Source organism: Poromitra crassiceps (assembly GCF_964638095.1).
Source record: "Poromitra crassiceps genome assembly, chromosome: 5".
Classification (NCBI taxonomy): Eukaryota; Metazoa; Chordata; class Actinopteri; order Beryciformes; family Melamphaidae; genus Poromitra; species Poromitra crassiceps.
In genome coordinates, this window is record NC_139642.1 from 17,592,980 (window position 1) to 17,606,908 (window position 13,929).

The 13,929-nt window shown below is 44.0% G+C and overlaps 1 protein-coding gene across 1 annotated transcript; it reads right to left on the reverse strand.

Moving 5' to 3' along the window:
* Positions 1-203: 203 nt before the first annotated feature.
* Positions 204-13,714, reverse strand: ostn (osteocrin; the record flags this gene model as incomplete). Its single annotated transcript, XM_083636549.1, has 3 exons — positions 204-311; positions 470-702; positions 13,622-13,714. The coding sequence occupies 3 exons, from the start codon at positions 13,712-13,714 to the stop codon at positions 227-229; spliced, it is 411 nt and encodes a 136-aa protein (XP_083492675.1). The 3' UTR covers positions 204-226.
* Between the last annotated feature and the right edge of the window lie 215 nt (positions 13,715-13,929).

Here is a 13,929-nt window from a genome sequence, read left to right on the forward strand (position 1 = left end):
TAGAGCAGTGATAGTATGGTGCTTAAGCATAAACTTAAAGCCATAAGGGGATGCCTAGACAGGTGAATAACTGACATGTCTGTTATATTGCCATGACCTTTGGGGGCTCCGTAGAAAGCGTCAAATTTCTGATTTCCTGTTCCTGAACGCAGCATGCAGCAGTACTGTACCTGTCCAGAGGAGGGGGTTGTGAGGGGGAGGGCCTGGCATGGGGAGGGGGTGTGGCCTATCCTCGGCTGCTGGGTAGACGACTGACTCCGATCCTGTCAATAGGTGGACTGGCCCGTCGCCGTGGCGACTCCACCACCTTCCTACAGACAGACGACAGACAGACAGGAACAGATGGAGGGACAGACAGACAGAGGGACAGACAAGAACAGATGGAGGGACAGACAGTTAGGAACAGACAGACAGGAACAGACGGAGGGACAGACAGGAACAGACTAAATTATATTTTGGGTGGTCCTACTTCTGTTTGTTAGACGCCTGTTTGGTGTCCATGGCGGTGATGGACAGGCGGTCCAGCGGCGTGTTGTTGCTGTTGGAGAAACTCCTCTTCCTCTTGGGCTCGATGACCTCGTTCTCCATCCGCACCACGTGGTCCAGGAGGAGGAGCTTAGCAGTTAGCTCCTCCCCCGCCTTCTGCATCCCAGAACGGGACTGAAGCCTGTGCTGGGACCCCGACATGACCCGGTCTACAAACTGAAACACAAGGACAGGGTCGGATAGGTCTACGTACTGAAACGCAAGGACATGGAGGGACCCTCAGCTTCACCCTGAGGAGGAACGGCTGTTCACCTTCCTCTGAGTTCAAATGACATCTTGCCCGAGTCCTAAATGCAAAAATAACCATAGCCCTCGTATCTGTATCTCCCCACATCGGCTCACTCCTCTTTTCAGAGAATCTCTCCGCTCCTCCAGACCTCCATTCTGCCCACACAGAGCCCTGACTCTGCCCACACTGAGCCCTGACTCTGCCCACACTGAGCCCTGACTCTGCCCACACAGAGGCCTGACTCTGCCCACACAGAGGTCTGACTCTGCCCACACTGAGCCCTGACTCTGCCCACACTGAGCCCTGACTCTGCCCACACAGAGCCCTGACTCTGCCCACACAGAGGTCTGACTCTGCCCACACAGAGCCCTGACTCTGCCCACACTGAGCCCTGACTCTGCCCACACTGAGCCCTGACTCTGCCCACACTGAGCCCTGGGTGTGACTGGAAAGCTGAGACTCTTGTGGATTCAATGACCCCAAATGTATTCATGTGTGATGATGTTAGTCGCCATAGTAGCCATTTTATTGTAGTGAGACAATTTTTCAAAACTTGACTTCACTGTATACCTATTGTGACTTAGGATAATCACAGCTTCACCACTCAGAAAAGACCATCACCAGTTTTTATAGAAGCTATCTGTAATTCTGTTCTTGAAACTTGATGAGCATCAACAGTTTAAACTTGTTCAAAAAGCACAGGCCTAGAAAAACATCTGAAATTTTGGTCGCAACTTAATGACTACGGAAAAATGTGGGTCAACTGTAGTTTGGCTAGTTGTCTGGTTCTGTCAACACGTCATGTTGATGTAGTTTGGCTAGTTGTCTGGTTCTGTCAACATGTCATGTTGATGTAGTTTGGCTAGTTGTCTGGTTCTGTCAATGCGTCATGTTGATGTAGTTTGGCTAGTTGTCTGGTTCTGTCAACATGTCATGTTGATGTAGTTTGGCTAGTTGTCTGGTTCTGTCAACATGTCATGTTGATGTAGTTTGGCTAGTTGTCTGGTTCTGTCAATGCGTCATGTTGATGTAGTTTGGCTAGTTGTCTGGTTCTGTCAACATGTCATGTTGATGTAGTTTGGCTAGTTGTCTGGTTCTGTCAATGCATCATGTTGATGTAGTTTGGCTAGTTGTCTGGTTCTGTCAATGCATCATGTTGATGTAGTTTGGCTAGTTGTCTGGTTCTGTCAATGCGTCATATTGATGTAGTTTGGCTAGTTGTCTGGTTCTGTCAACGCATCATATTGATGTAGTTTGGCTAGTTGTCTGGTTCTGTCAATGCGTCATGTTGATGTAGTTTGGCTAGTTGTCTGGTTCTGTCAATGCGTCATGTTGATGTAGTTTGGCTAGTTGTCTGGTTCTGTCAACATGTCATGTTGATGTAGTTTGGCTAGTTGTCTGGTTCTGTCAATGCATCATGTTGATGTAGTTTGGCTAGTTGTCTGGTTCTGTCAATGCATCATGTTGATGTAGTTTGGCTAGTTGTCTGGTTCTGTCAACGCGTCATATTGATGTAGTTTGGCTAGTTGTCTGGTTCTGTCAACGCATCATATTGATGTAGTTTGGCTAGTTGTCTGGTTCTGTCAACGCATCATATTGATGTAGTTTGGCTAGTTGTCTGGTTCTGTCAATGCGTCATATTGATGTAGTTTGGCTAGTTGTCTGGTTCTGTCAATGCGTCATGTTGATGTAGTTTGGCTAGTTGTCTGGTTCTGTCAATGCGTCATGTTGATGTAGTTTGGCTAGTTGTCTGGTTCTGTCAACGTGTCATGTTGATGTAGTTTGGCTAGTTGTCTGGTTCTGTCAATGCGTCGTATTGATGTAGTTTGGCTAGTTGTCTGGTTCTGTCAACATGTCATGTTGATGTAGTTTGGCTAGTTGTCTGGTTCTGTCAACGTGTCATGTTGATGTAGTTTGGCTAGTTGTCTGGTTCTGTCAATGCGTCATGTTGATGTAGTTTGGCTAGTTGTCTGGTTCTGTCAACGTGTCATGTTGATGTAGTTTGGCTAGTTGTCTGGTTCTGTCAACATGTCATGTTGATGTAGTTTGGCTAGTTGTCTGGTTCTGTCAATGCGTCGTATTGATGTAGTTTGGCTAGTTGTCTGGTTCTGTCAACATGTCATGTTGATGTAGTTTGGCTAGTTGTCTGGTTCTGTCAACGTGTCATGTTGATGTAGTTTGGCTAGTTGTCTGGTTCTGTCAACATGTCATGTTGATGTAGTTTGGCTAGTTGTCTGGTTCTGTCAACGTGTCTTGTTGATGTAGTTTGGCTAGTTGTCTGGTTCTGTCAATGCGTCATATTGATGTAGTTTGGCTAGTTGTCTGGTTCTGTCAATGCGTCATATTGATGTAGTTTCACACTCTGTGTGGAGTTTGCATGTTCTCCCCGTGTCCGTGTGGGTTTTCTCCGGGTGCTCCGGTTTCCTCCCACCATCAAGAAAAACATGTATGTTAGGGTTAATACTCCTGTCAGTGCCCCTGGCCAAAGGTACTGGCAAAAAGAACTGGAGTTGATCCCGGGGGCTGCACAGTGGCTGCCCACTGCTCCTAGTTCTAGGAAGGTTCCTAGTAGAGGATGGGTCAAATGCAGAGGGTGAATTTCCCCAAGGGGATAAATAAAGTATAAAGTATAACTTAACTTTGGCTAGTTGTCTGGTTCTGTCAATGCATGCAGGAAATAAGAAATATAAATAATTGTAAAACATGTCTCCCATCTAATATAGATGGGGTAAGTGGCTCTGATGCAATTTCACAGTTATGGCAGAAACAATATTCAGAACTGTTCAACTGTGTGATAAGTAATCAGTTTGTAGTGGATAATGCAGAGTTGAATGATGATGTCATTGTCACTCCTGGGGAGATTTATGAAGCTGTTCTGAAGCTGGGTGATAACAAGGCCTGTGGCCCTGACAATTTAACTGCTGAACATCTTAAATGTGCCAGTGAGAAACTGTGTCCTATAATTGCAATGTGCTTTACAGGCTTCTTTGTTCACGGGATTTTACCTAAATCTATGCTCTCTGTGGTGTTAGTGCCAGTCATCAAAGACAAAGTAGGCAAGCTGAGCAGCTCAGATAACTATAGGCCCATAGCCTTGGCCAGCGTCTTGTCCAAAGTTTTGGAAACAGTTATTCTTAGTAGACTTGAGAAATACATTGTGTCTACAGATAACCAATTTGGCTTTAAACGTAAGCATGGCACAGACATGTGTATTTTTGCTCTTAAAGAAATTTTAGATAAATATAATGGACACAATTCTACTATGTTTATGTGTTTTATTGATGCATCAAGAGCTTTTGATCGCATTAATCATGAGAAACTTTTTTATAAATTATCGCAAAGAGGGGTCCCTAATTTCCTAGTCAGAATCCTAGTCTTCTGGTATGCTCACCAGACGATGAGAGTAAAATGGGGGGGGTCAACCTCTGCTCCCTTTGGGGTAAACAATGGCGTCAGGCAGGGCGGGATTTTATCCCCTTTTCTTTTTAACGTCTATATGGATGATTTATCTACGGAATTAAATGCTTGTGGTACAGGGTGTAGGGTTGGAAACCTGCTAATTAATCACCTTATGTACGCAGATGATTTGGTCATCTTTAGTCCATATAGCGCTGGCCTTCAACAGCTGCTGAGTGCATGCTCACAGTACGGTGCTGACTTTGACATTAAATATAATGCAAAAAAGAGCAAGATCATGATTGTCCGTAGCAGGGAAGACAGACATTTAACCTTTCCTGACTTTTATCTCTCTGGCTCTATCCTTAGTGCCTGCAGTGAGATTAAATATTTGGGCCACATCATCTCGAATGACCTCTCTGATGACAAGGATATATTTAGACAGCGTCGGATGCTGTATGCACAAGGAAACATACTGTGTAGAAAATTTAGCATGTGCTCAGTACCGGTGAAGATCTCACTTTTTAAATCCTTCTGTACACCCCTGTACACCGCCCACCTGTGGTGCCGCTACAAGCAGGCCAGTATCAGACGATTGACAGTGGCATACAATGACTGTATGAGGCTGCTTCTGAGAGCTCCAAGAAGCTCCAGTGCAAGCCAAATGTTTGTCAGTGTTGGGGTTCCCACCTGCTCTGCTGTGCTACGCAATCTCATGTATAAATTCATGTGTAGGGTATCTGAGTCAGTAAATGACATCATTAATGTCATCACTAACACGATACGTAGTTCTGTCAGGTTCTCCTCCAGACTGTGGAACCATTGGCGAACTTGTCTGTATGTTCGAAACTGAATATGGTGGAACTCTTTTTATTGTATATTTCTTTCTATATTATTATTCTTTTTATCTATTGTGTTGTTGTTCTGTACTGTGATATGGATTCCCCTGAGTCTGCAATAAAGAATCAATCAATCAATCAATCAATCATCATGTTGATGTAGTTTGGCTAGTTGTCTGGTTCTGTCAATGCATCATATTGATGTAGGTTGGCTAGTTGTCTGGTTCTGTCAATGCGTCATATTGATGTAGTTTGGCTTGTTGTCTGGTTCTGTCAATGCGTCATATTGATGTAGTTTGGCTAGTTGTCTGGTTCTGTCAACGCATCATGTTGATGTACTTTGGCTAGTTGTCTGGTTCTGTCAATGCGTCTTGTTGATGTAGTTTGGCTAGTTGTCTGGTTCTGTCAATGCGTCTTGTTGATGTAGTTTGGCTAGTTGTCTGGTTACACTGTCAACGCGTCTTGTTGATCTAGTTTGGCTAGTTGTCTGGTTACACTGTCAACGCGTCTTGTTGATGTAGTTTGGCTAGTTGTCTGGTTACACTGTCAATGCGTCATATTGATGTAGTTTGGCTAGTTGTCTGGTTATACTGTCAATGCGTCATATTGATGTAGTTTGGCTAGTTGTCTGGTTATACTGTCAACGCGTCTTGTTGATGTAGTTTGGCTAGTTGTCTGGTTATACTGTCAATGCGTCATATTGATGTAGTTTGGCTAGTTGTCTGGTTATACTGTCAACGCGTCTTGTTGATGTAGTTTGGCTAGTTGTCTGGTTATACTGTCAATGCATCATATTGATGTAGTTTGGCTAGTTGTCTGGTTATACTGTCAACGCGTCTTGTTGATGTAGTTTGGCTAGTTGTCTGGTTATACTGTCAACATGTCTTGTTGATGTAGTTTGGCTAGTTGTCTGGTTACACTGTCAACGCGTCTTGTTGATGTAGTTTGGCTAGTTGTCTGGTTACACTGTCAATGCGTCATATTGATGTAGTTTGGCTAGTTGTCTGGTTATACTGTCAATGCGTCATATTGATGTAGTTTGGCTAGTTGTCTGGTTATACTGTCAACGCGTCTTGTTGATGTAGTTTGGCTAGTTGTCTGGTTAAACTGTCAATGCGTCATATTGATGTAGTTTGGCTAGTTGTCTGGTTATACTGTCAATGCGTCATGTTGATGTAGTTTGGCTAGTTGTCTGGTTCTGTCAACGCGTCTTGTTGATGTAGTTTGGCTAGTTGTCTGGTTACACTGTCAACGCGTCTTGTTGATGTAGTTTGGCTAGTTGTCTGGTTATACTGTCAATGTGTCTTGTTGATGTAGTTTGGCTAGTTGTCTGGTTATACTGTCAACGCGTCTTGTTGATGTAGTTTGGCTAGTTGTCTGGTTACACTGTCAATGCGTCATATTGATGTAGTTTGGCTAGTTGTCTGGTTACACTGTCAATGCGTCATATTGATGTAGTTTGGCTAGTTGTCTGGTTACACTGTCAACGCGTCTTGTTGATGTAGTTTGGCTAGTTGTCTGGTTATACTGTCAATGTGTCTTGTTGATGTAGTTTGGCTAGTTGTCTGGTTATACTGTCAACGCGTCTTGTTGATGTAGTTTGGCTAGTTGTCTGGTTACACTGTCAATGCGTCATATTGATGTAGTTTGGCTAGTTGTCTGGTTACACTGTCAACGCGTCTTGTTGATGTAGTTTGGCTAGTTGTCTGGTTACACTGTCAATGTGTCTTGTTGATGTAGTTTGGCTAGTTGTCTGGTTATACTGTCAATGCGTCATATTGATGTAGTTTGGCTAGTTGTCTGGTTACACTGTCAACGCGTCTTGTTGATGTAGTTTGGCTAGTTGTCTGGTTACACTGTCAACGCGTCTTGTTGATGTAGTTTGGCTAGTTGTCTGGTTACACTGTCAATGTGTCTTGTTGATGTAGTTTGGCTAGTTGTCTGGTTATACTGTCAATGTGTCTTGTTGATGTAGTTTGGCTAGTTGTCTGGTTACACTGTCAATGTGTCTTGTTGATGTAGTTTGGCTAGTTGTCTGGTTATACTGTCAATGCGTCATATTGATGTAGTTTGGCTAGTTGTCTGGTTACACTGTCAACGCGTCTTGTTGATGTAGTTTGGCTAGTTGTCTGGTTACACTGTCAACGCGTCTTGTTGATGTAGTTTGGCTAGTTGTCTGGTTACACTGTCAATGTGTCTTGTTGATGTAGTTTGGCTAGTTGTCTGGTTATACTGTCAACATGTCTTGTTGATGTAGTTTGGCTAGTTGTCTGGTTACACTGTCAATGTGTCTTGTTGATGTAGTTTGGCTAGTTGTCTGGTTACACTGTCAATGCGTCATATTGATGTAGTTTGGCTAGTTGTCTGGTTACACTGTCAACGCGTCTTGTTGATGTAGTTTGGCTAGTTGTCTGGTTACACTGTCAATGTGTCTTGTTGATGTAGTTTGGCTAGTTGTCTGGTTATACTGTCAATGTGTCTTGTTGATGTAGTTTGGCTAGTTGTCTGGTTATACTGTCAACGCGTCTTGTTGATGTAGTTTGGCTAGTTGTCTGGTTACACTGTCAATGCGTCATATTGATGTAGTTTGGCTAGTTGTCTGGTTATACTGTCAATGCGTCATATTGATGTAGTTTGGCTAGTTGTCTGGTTACACTGTCAACGCGTCTTGTTGATGTAGTTTGGCTAGTTGTCTGGTTACACTGTCAACACGTCTTGTTGATGTAGTTTGGCTAGTTGTCTGGTTCTGTCAATGCGTCATGTTGATGTAGTTTGGTTAGTTGTCTGGTTACACTGTCAACGCGTCTTGTTGATGTAGTTTGGCTAGTTGTCTGGTTACACTGTCAACGCGTCTTGTTGATGTAGTTTGGCTAGTTGTCTGGTTCTGTCAACGCATCATGTTGATGTAGTTTGGCTAGTTGTCTGGTTACACTGTCAACATGTCATGTTGATGTAGTTTGGCTAGTTGTCTGGTTACACTGTCAACATGTCATGTTGATGTAGTTTGGCTAGTTGTCTGGTTCTGTCAATGCATCATGTTGATGTAGTTTGGCTAGTTGTCTGGTTCTGTCAATGCATCATGTTGATGTAGTTTGGCTAGTTGTCTGGTTCTGTCAATGCGTCATATTGATGTAGTTTGGCTAGTTGTCTGGTTCTGTCAACGCATCATATTGATGTAGTTTGGCTAGTTGTCTGGTTCTGTCAATGCGTCATGTTGATGTAGTTTGGCTAGTTGTCTGGTTCTGTCAATGCGTCATGTTGATGTAGTTTGGCTAGTTGTCTGGTTCTGTCAACATGTCATGTTGATGTAGTTTGGCTAGTTGTCTGGTTCTGTCAATGCATCATGTTGATGTAGTTTGGCTAGTTGTCTGGTTCTGTCAATGCATCATGTTGATGTAGTTTGGCTAGTTGTCTGGTTCTGTCAATGCGTCATATTGATGTAGTTTGGCTAGTTGTCTGGTTCTGTCAACGCATCATATTGATGTAGTTTGGCTAGTTGTCTGGTTCTGTCAACGCATCATATTGATGTAGTTTGGCTAGTTGTCTGGTTCTGTCAATGCGTCATATTGATGTAGTTTGGCTAGTTGTCTGGTTCTGTCAATGCGTCATGTTGATGTAGTTTGGCTAGTTGTCTGGTTCTGTCAATGCGTCATGTTGATGTAGTTTGGCTAGTTGTCTGGTTCTGTCAACGTGTCATGTTGATGTAGTTTGGCTAGTTGTCTGGTTCTGTCAATGCGTCGTATTGATGTAGTTTGGCTAGTTGTCTGGTTCTGTCAACATGTCATGTTGATGTAGTTTGGCTAGTTGTCTGGTTCTGTCAACGTGTCATGTTGATGTAGTTTGGCTAGTTGTCTGGTTCTGTCAATGCGTCATGTTGATGTAGTTTGGCTAGTTGTCTGGTTCTGTCAACATGTCATGTTGATGTAGTTTGGCTAGTTGTCTGGTTCTGTCAATGCGTCGTATTGATGTAGTTTGGCTAGTTGTCTGGTTCTGTCAACATGTCATGTTGATGTAGTTTGGCTAGTTGTCTGGTTCTGTCAACGTGTCATGTTGATGTAGTTTGGCTAGTTGTCTGGTTCTGTCAATGCGTCATATTGATGTAGTTTGGCTAGTTGTCTGGTTCTGTCAATGCGTCATATTGATGTAGTTTCACACTCTGTGTGGAGTTTGCATGTTCTCCCCGTGTCCGTGTGGGTTTTCTCCGGGTGCTCCGGTTTCCTCCCACCATCAAGAAAAACATGTATGTTAGGGTTAATACTCCTGTCAGTGCCCCTGGCCAAAGGTACTGGCAAAAAGAACTGGAGTTGATCCCGGGGGCTGCACAGTGGCTGCCCACTGCTCCTAGTTCTAGGAAGGTTCCTAGAGGATGGGTCAAATGCAGAGGGTTAATTTCCCCAAGGGGATAAATAAAGTATAAAGTATAACTTAACTTTGGCTAGTTGTCTGGTTCTGTCAATGCATCATGTTGATGTAGTTTGGCTAGTTGTCTGGTTCTGTCAATGCGTCATATTGATGTAGTTTGGCTAGTTGTCTGGTTCTGTCAATGCGTCATATTGATGTAGTTTGGCTAGTTGTCTGGTTCTGTCAATGCGTCATGTTGATGTACTTTGGCTAGTTGTCTGGTTACACTGTCAACGCGTCATGTTGATGTACTTTGGCTAGTTGTCTGGTTACACTGTCAACGCGTCTTGTTGATGTAGTTTGGCTAGTTGTCTGGTTACACTGTCAATGCGTCATATTGATGTAGTTTGGCTAGTTGTCTGGTTATACTGTCAATGCGTCATATTGATGTAGTTTGGCTAGTTGTCTGGTTACACTGTCAATGCGTCATATTGATGTAGTTTGGCTAGTTGTCTGGTTATACTGTCAACGCGTCTTGTTGATGTAGTTTGGCTAGTTGTCTGGTTCTGTCAACGCGTCTTGTTGATGTAGTTTGGCTAGTTGGCTGGTTACACTGTCAATGCGTCATGTTGATGTAGTTTGGCTAGTTGTCTGGTTCTGTCAACGCGTCTTGTTGATGTAGTTTGGCTAGTTGTCTGGTTCTGTCAATGCGTCATGTTGATGTAGTTTGGCTAGTTGTCTGGTTCTGTCAATGCGTCATGTTGATGTAGTTTGGCTAGTTGTCTGGTTCTGTCAACGCGTCTTGTTGATGTAGTTTGGCTAGTTGTCTGGTTCTGTCAACGCGTCTTGTTGATGTAGTTTGGCTAGTTGTCTGGTTACACTGTCAACGCGTCTTGTTGATGTAGTTTGGCTAGTTGTCTGGTTCTGTCAACGCGTCTTGTTGATGTAGTTTGGCTAGTTGGCTGGTTACACTGTCAACGCGTCTTGTTGATGTAGTTTGGCTAGTTGTCTGGTTACACTGTCAACGCGTCTTGTTGATGTAGTTTGGCTAGTTGTCTGGTTCTGTCAACGCGTCATGTTGATGTAGTTTGGCTAGTTGTCTGGTTCTGTCAACGCGTCTTGTTGATGTAGTTTGGCTAGTTGGCTGTTTACACTGTCAACGCGTCTTGTTGATGTAGTTTGGCTAGTTGTCTGGTTATACTGTCAATGTGTCTTGTTGATGTAGTTTGGCTAGTTGTCTGGTTACACTGTCAATGCGTCATATTGATGTAGTTTGGCTAGTTGTCTGGTTACACCGTCAATGCGTCATATTGATGTAGTTTGGCTAGTTGTCTGGTTCTGTCAACGCGTCTTGTTGATGTAGTTTGGCTAGTTGTCTGGTTACACTGTCAATGCGTCATGTTGATGTAGTTTGGCTAGTTGTCTGGTTCTGTCAACGCGTCTTGTTGATGTAGTTTGGCTAGTTGGCTGGTTACACTGTCAACGCGTCTTGTTGATGTAGTTTGGCTAGTTGTCTGGTTATACTGTCAATGTGTCTTGTTGATGTAGTTTGGCTAGTTGTCTGGTTACACTGTCAATGCGTCATATTGATGTAGTTTGGCTAGTTGTCTGGTTACACTGTCAATGCGTCATATTGATGTAGTTTGGCTAGTTGTCTGGTTACACTGTCAACGCGTCTTGTTGATGTAGTTTGGCTAGTTGTCTGGTTATACTGTCAATGTGTCTTGTTGATGTAGTTTGGCTAGTTGTCTGGTTATACTGTCAACGCGTCTTGTTGATGTAGTTTGGCTAGTTGTCTGGTTACACTGTCAATGCGTCATATTGATGTAGTTTGGCTAGTTGTCTGGTTACACTGTCAACGCGTCTTGTTGATGTAGTTTGGCTAGTTGTCTGGTTACACTGTCAATGTGTCTTGTTGATGTAGTTTGGCTAGTTGTCTGGTTATACTGTCAATGCGTCATATTGATGTAGTTTGGCTAGTTGTCTGGTTACACTGTCAACGCGTCTTGTTGATGTAGTTTGGCTAGTTGTCTGGTTACACTGTCAACGCGTCTTGTTGATGTAGTTTGGCTAGTTGTCTGGTTACACTGTCAATGTGTCTTGTTGATGTAGTTTGGCTAGTTGTCTGGTTATACTGTCAATGTGTCTTGTTGATGTAGTTTGGCTAGTTGTCTGGTTACACTGTCAATGTGTCTTGTTGATGTAGTTTGGCTAGTTGTCTGGTTATACTGTCAATGCGTCATATTGATGTACTTTGGCTAGTTGTCTGGTTACACTGTCAATGTGTCTTGTTGATGTAGTTTGGCTAGTTGTCTGGTTATACTGTCAATGTGTCTTGTTGATGTAGTTTGGCTAGTTGTCTGGTTATACTGTCAACATGTCTTGTTGATGTAGTTTGGCTAGTTGTCTGGTTACACTGTCAATGTGTCTTGTTGATGTAGTTTGGCTAGTTGTCTGGTTACACTGTCAATGCGTCATATTGATGTAGTTTGGCTAGTTGTCTGGTTACACTGTCAACGCGTCTTGTTGATGTAGTTTGGCTAGTTGTCTGGTTACACTGTCAATGTGTCTTGTTGATGTAGTTTGGCTAGTTGTCTGGTTATACTGTCAACGCGTCTTGTTGATGTAGTTTGGCTAGTTGTCTGGTTACACTGTCAATGTGTCTTGTTGATGTAGTTTGGCTAGTTGTCTGGTTACACTGTCAATGTGTCTTGTTGATGTAGTTTGGCTAGTTGTCTGGTTATACTGTCAACGCGTCTTGTTGATGTAGTTTGGCTAGTTGTCTGGTTACACTGTCAATGTGTCTTGTTGATGTAGTTTGGCTAGTTGTCTGGTTATACTGTCAATGCGTCATATTGATGTAGTTTGGCTAGTTGTCTGGTTACACTGTCAATGTGTCTTGTTGATGTAATTTGGCTAGTTGTCTGGTTACACTGTCAACGCGTCATGTTGATGTAGTTTGGCTAGTTGTCTGGTTACACTGTCAACGCGTCTTGTTGATGTAGTTTGGCTAGTTGTCTGGTTACACTGTCAACGCGTCTTGTTGATGTAGTTTGGCTAGTTGTCTGGTTCTGTCAACGCATCATGTTGATGTAGTTTGGCTAGTTGTCTGGTTACACTGTCAACATGTCATGTTGATGTAGTTTGGCTAGTTGTCTGGTTACACTGTCAACATGTCATGTTGATGTAGTTTGGCTAGTTGTCTGGTTACACTGTCAACGCGTCTTGTTGATGTAGTTTGGCATCCATTACAGGACCATGTCTCTCACCTGCTGCTGACAGATGGCAGACATGACAGCAAACATGGCTTTCCTCCTCCAGCTGAGAACAGAGCTCTTTGTGTTGGCTTGTCTCTGATGTTACATCATCTGATATGATGTGATATCAGCGCAGTGACGTGCATCTGTCTGGTCCAGACGCAGCCCAGAGCCCCCTCTGGTGGGAGGGAGGGACAGTGCTGCTGTTTGCTTTGGCCTTTGGGATGTTTTTCTATGACACCATCTGATCTGCTTTTCACTGTCTGACACTGACTCCGCTGTTAAGCCATGCTTTATTGTCCCACTGAGGACATTCATACTCTGCTCATCCTCTAGTAGGAGCCTTCCTTCCTAGAACTATAGAGCAGTGGGCAGCCGCAGTGCAGCGCCCGGGGATCAACTCCACTTCTTTTAGCCAGTGCCTTGCTCAGGGGCACTGACAGGAGTATTAACCCTAACATACATGTCTTTGACACTAGCGGTCATGTGAATAAAAGCCCAGTCTCAGAGTTTGATGAAAATATAACCTCGAGTCGTGCGGGATTTGAACCTGGGGCTGCTGGTTCGACAGCCGCCTGACGGCTACCAGTTCCCTGCTGTCCATACCCCTAACTCTAACCCACACCCTAACTCTAACCCACACCCTAAGCCTAACCCACACCCTAAGCCTAAGCCACACCCTAAGCCACACTCCACTCCTAACGTTGTTTGGAAAAAAGCTTGGTTTTTACAACTTGCTTGGGCGGAAGTTGCGTAGTACCTTTTCTCTGCCACTGATGGGATCTAGTCTAGCAGACGTGCTGATATGGTCATATTGCAGTGATACGACGTCATTGGTCATATGAGTTGCAGGATATGTTGCAGTACTTTTTCTCTGCCACTGAGGGGCGCTAGTCTAGCAGACATACTGTATGGTCGAATTGCAGGTATTGCACTATTATGACGTCATTGGTCTATGAGTATGAGTTGGAGGTCATGTTGGTACGTGCGTGCGGGACTGAGTGTGTTCTGACCTGTGGCGGCCCCTGGTGGACGCTCAGGGCATCCCCACAGTGCAGCAGAGTGACGGATAGCAGGCAGGACAGCAAGCAGCCGCAGCCCAGCATCTGAAACACCACGCGTCGCACGGACGCACACACACACACACACACACACACACACACACACACACACACACACACATTGAGGAACAGCCCAACACCGCAGACACACTGGGGGACTTTACAACACTAGATTATCAGGCCTGATAATCTAGTTTGGTGGGACTCTGGCCCTGTGTTGTGTTTGTAAGATCTGCGGTGTGTTTTGGGCATAACAGCCA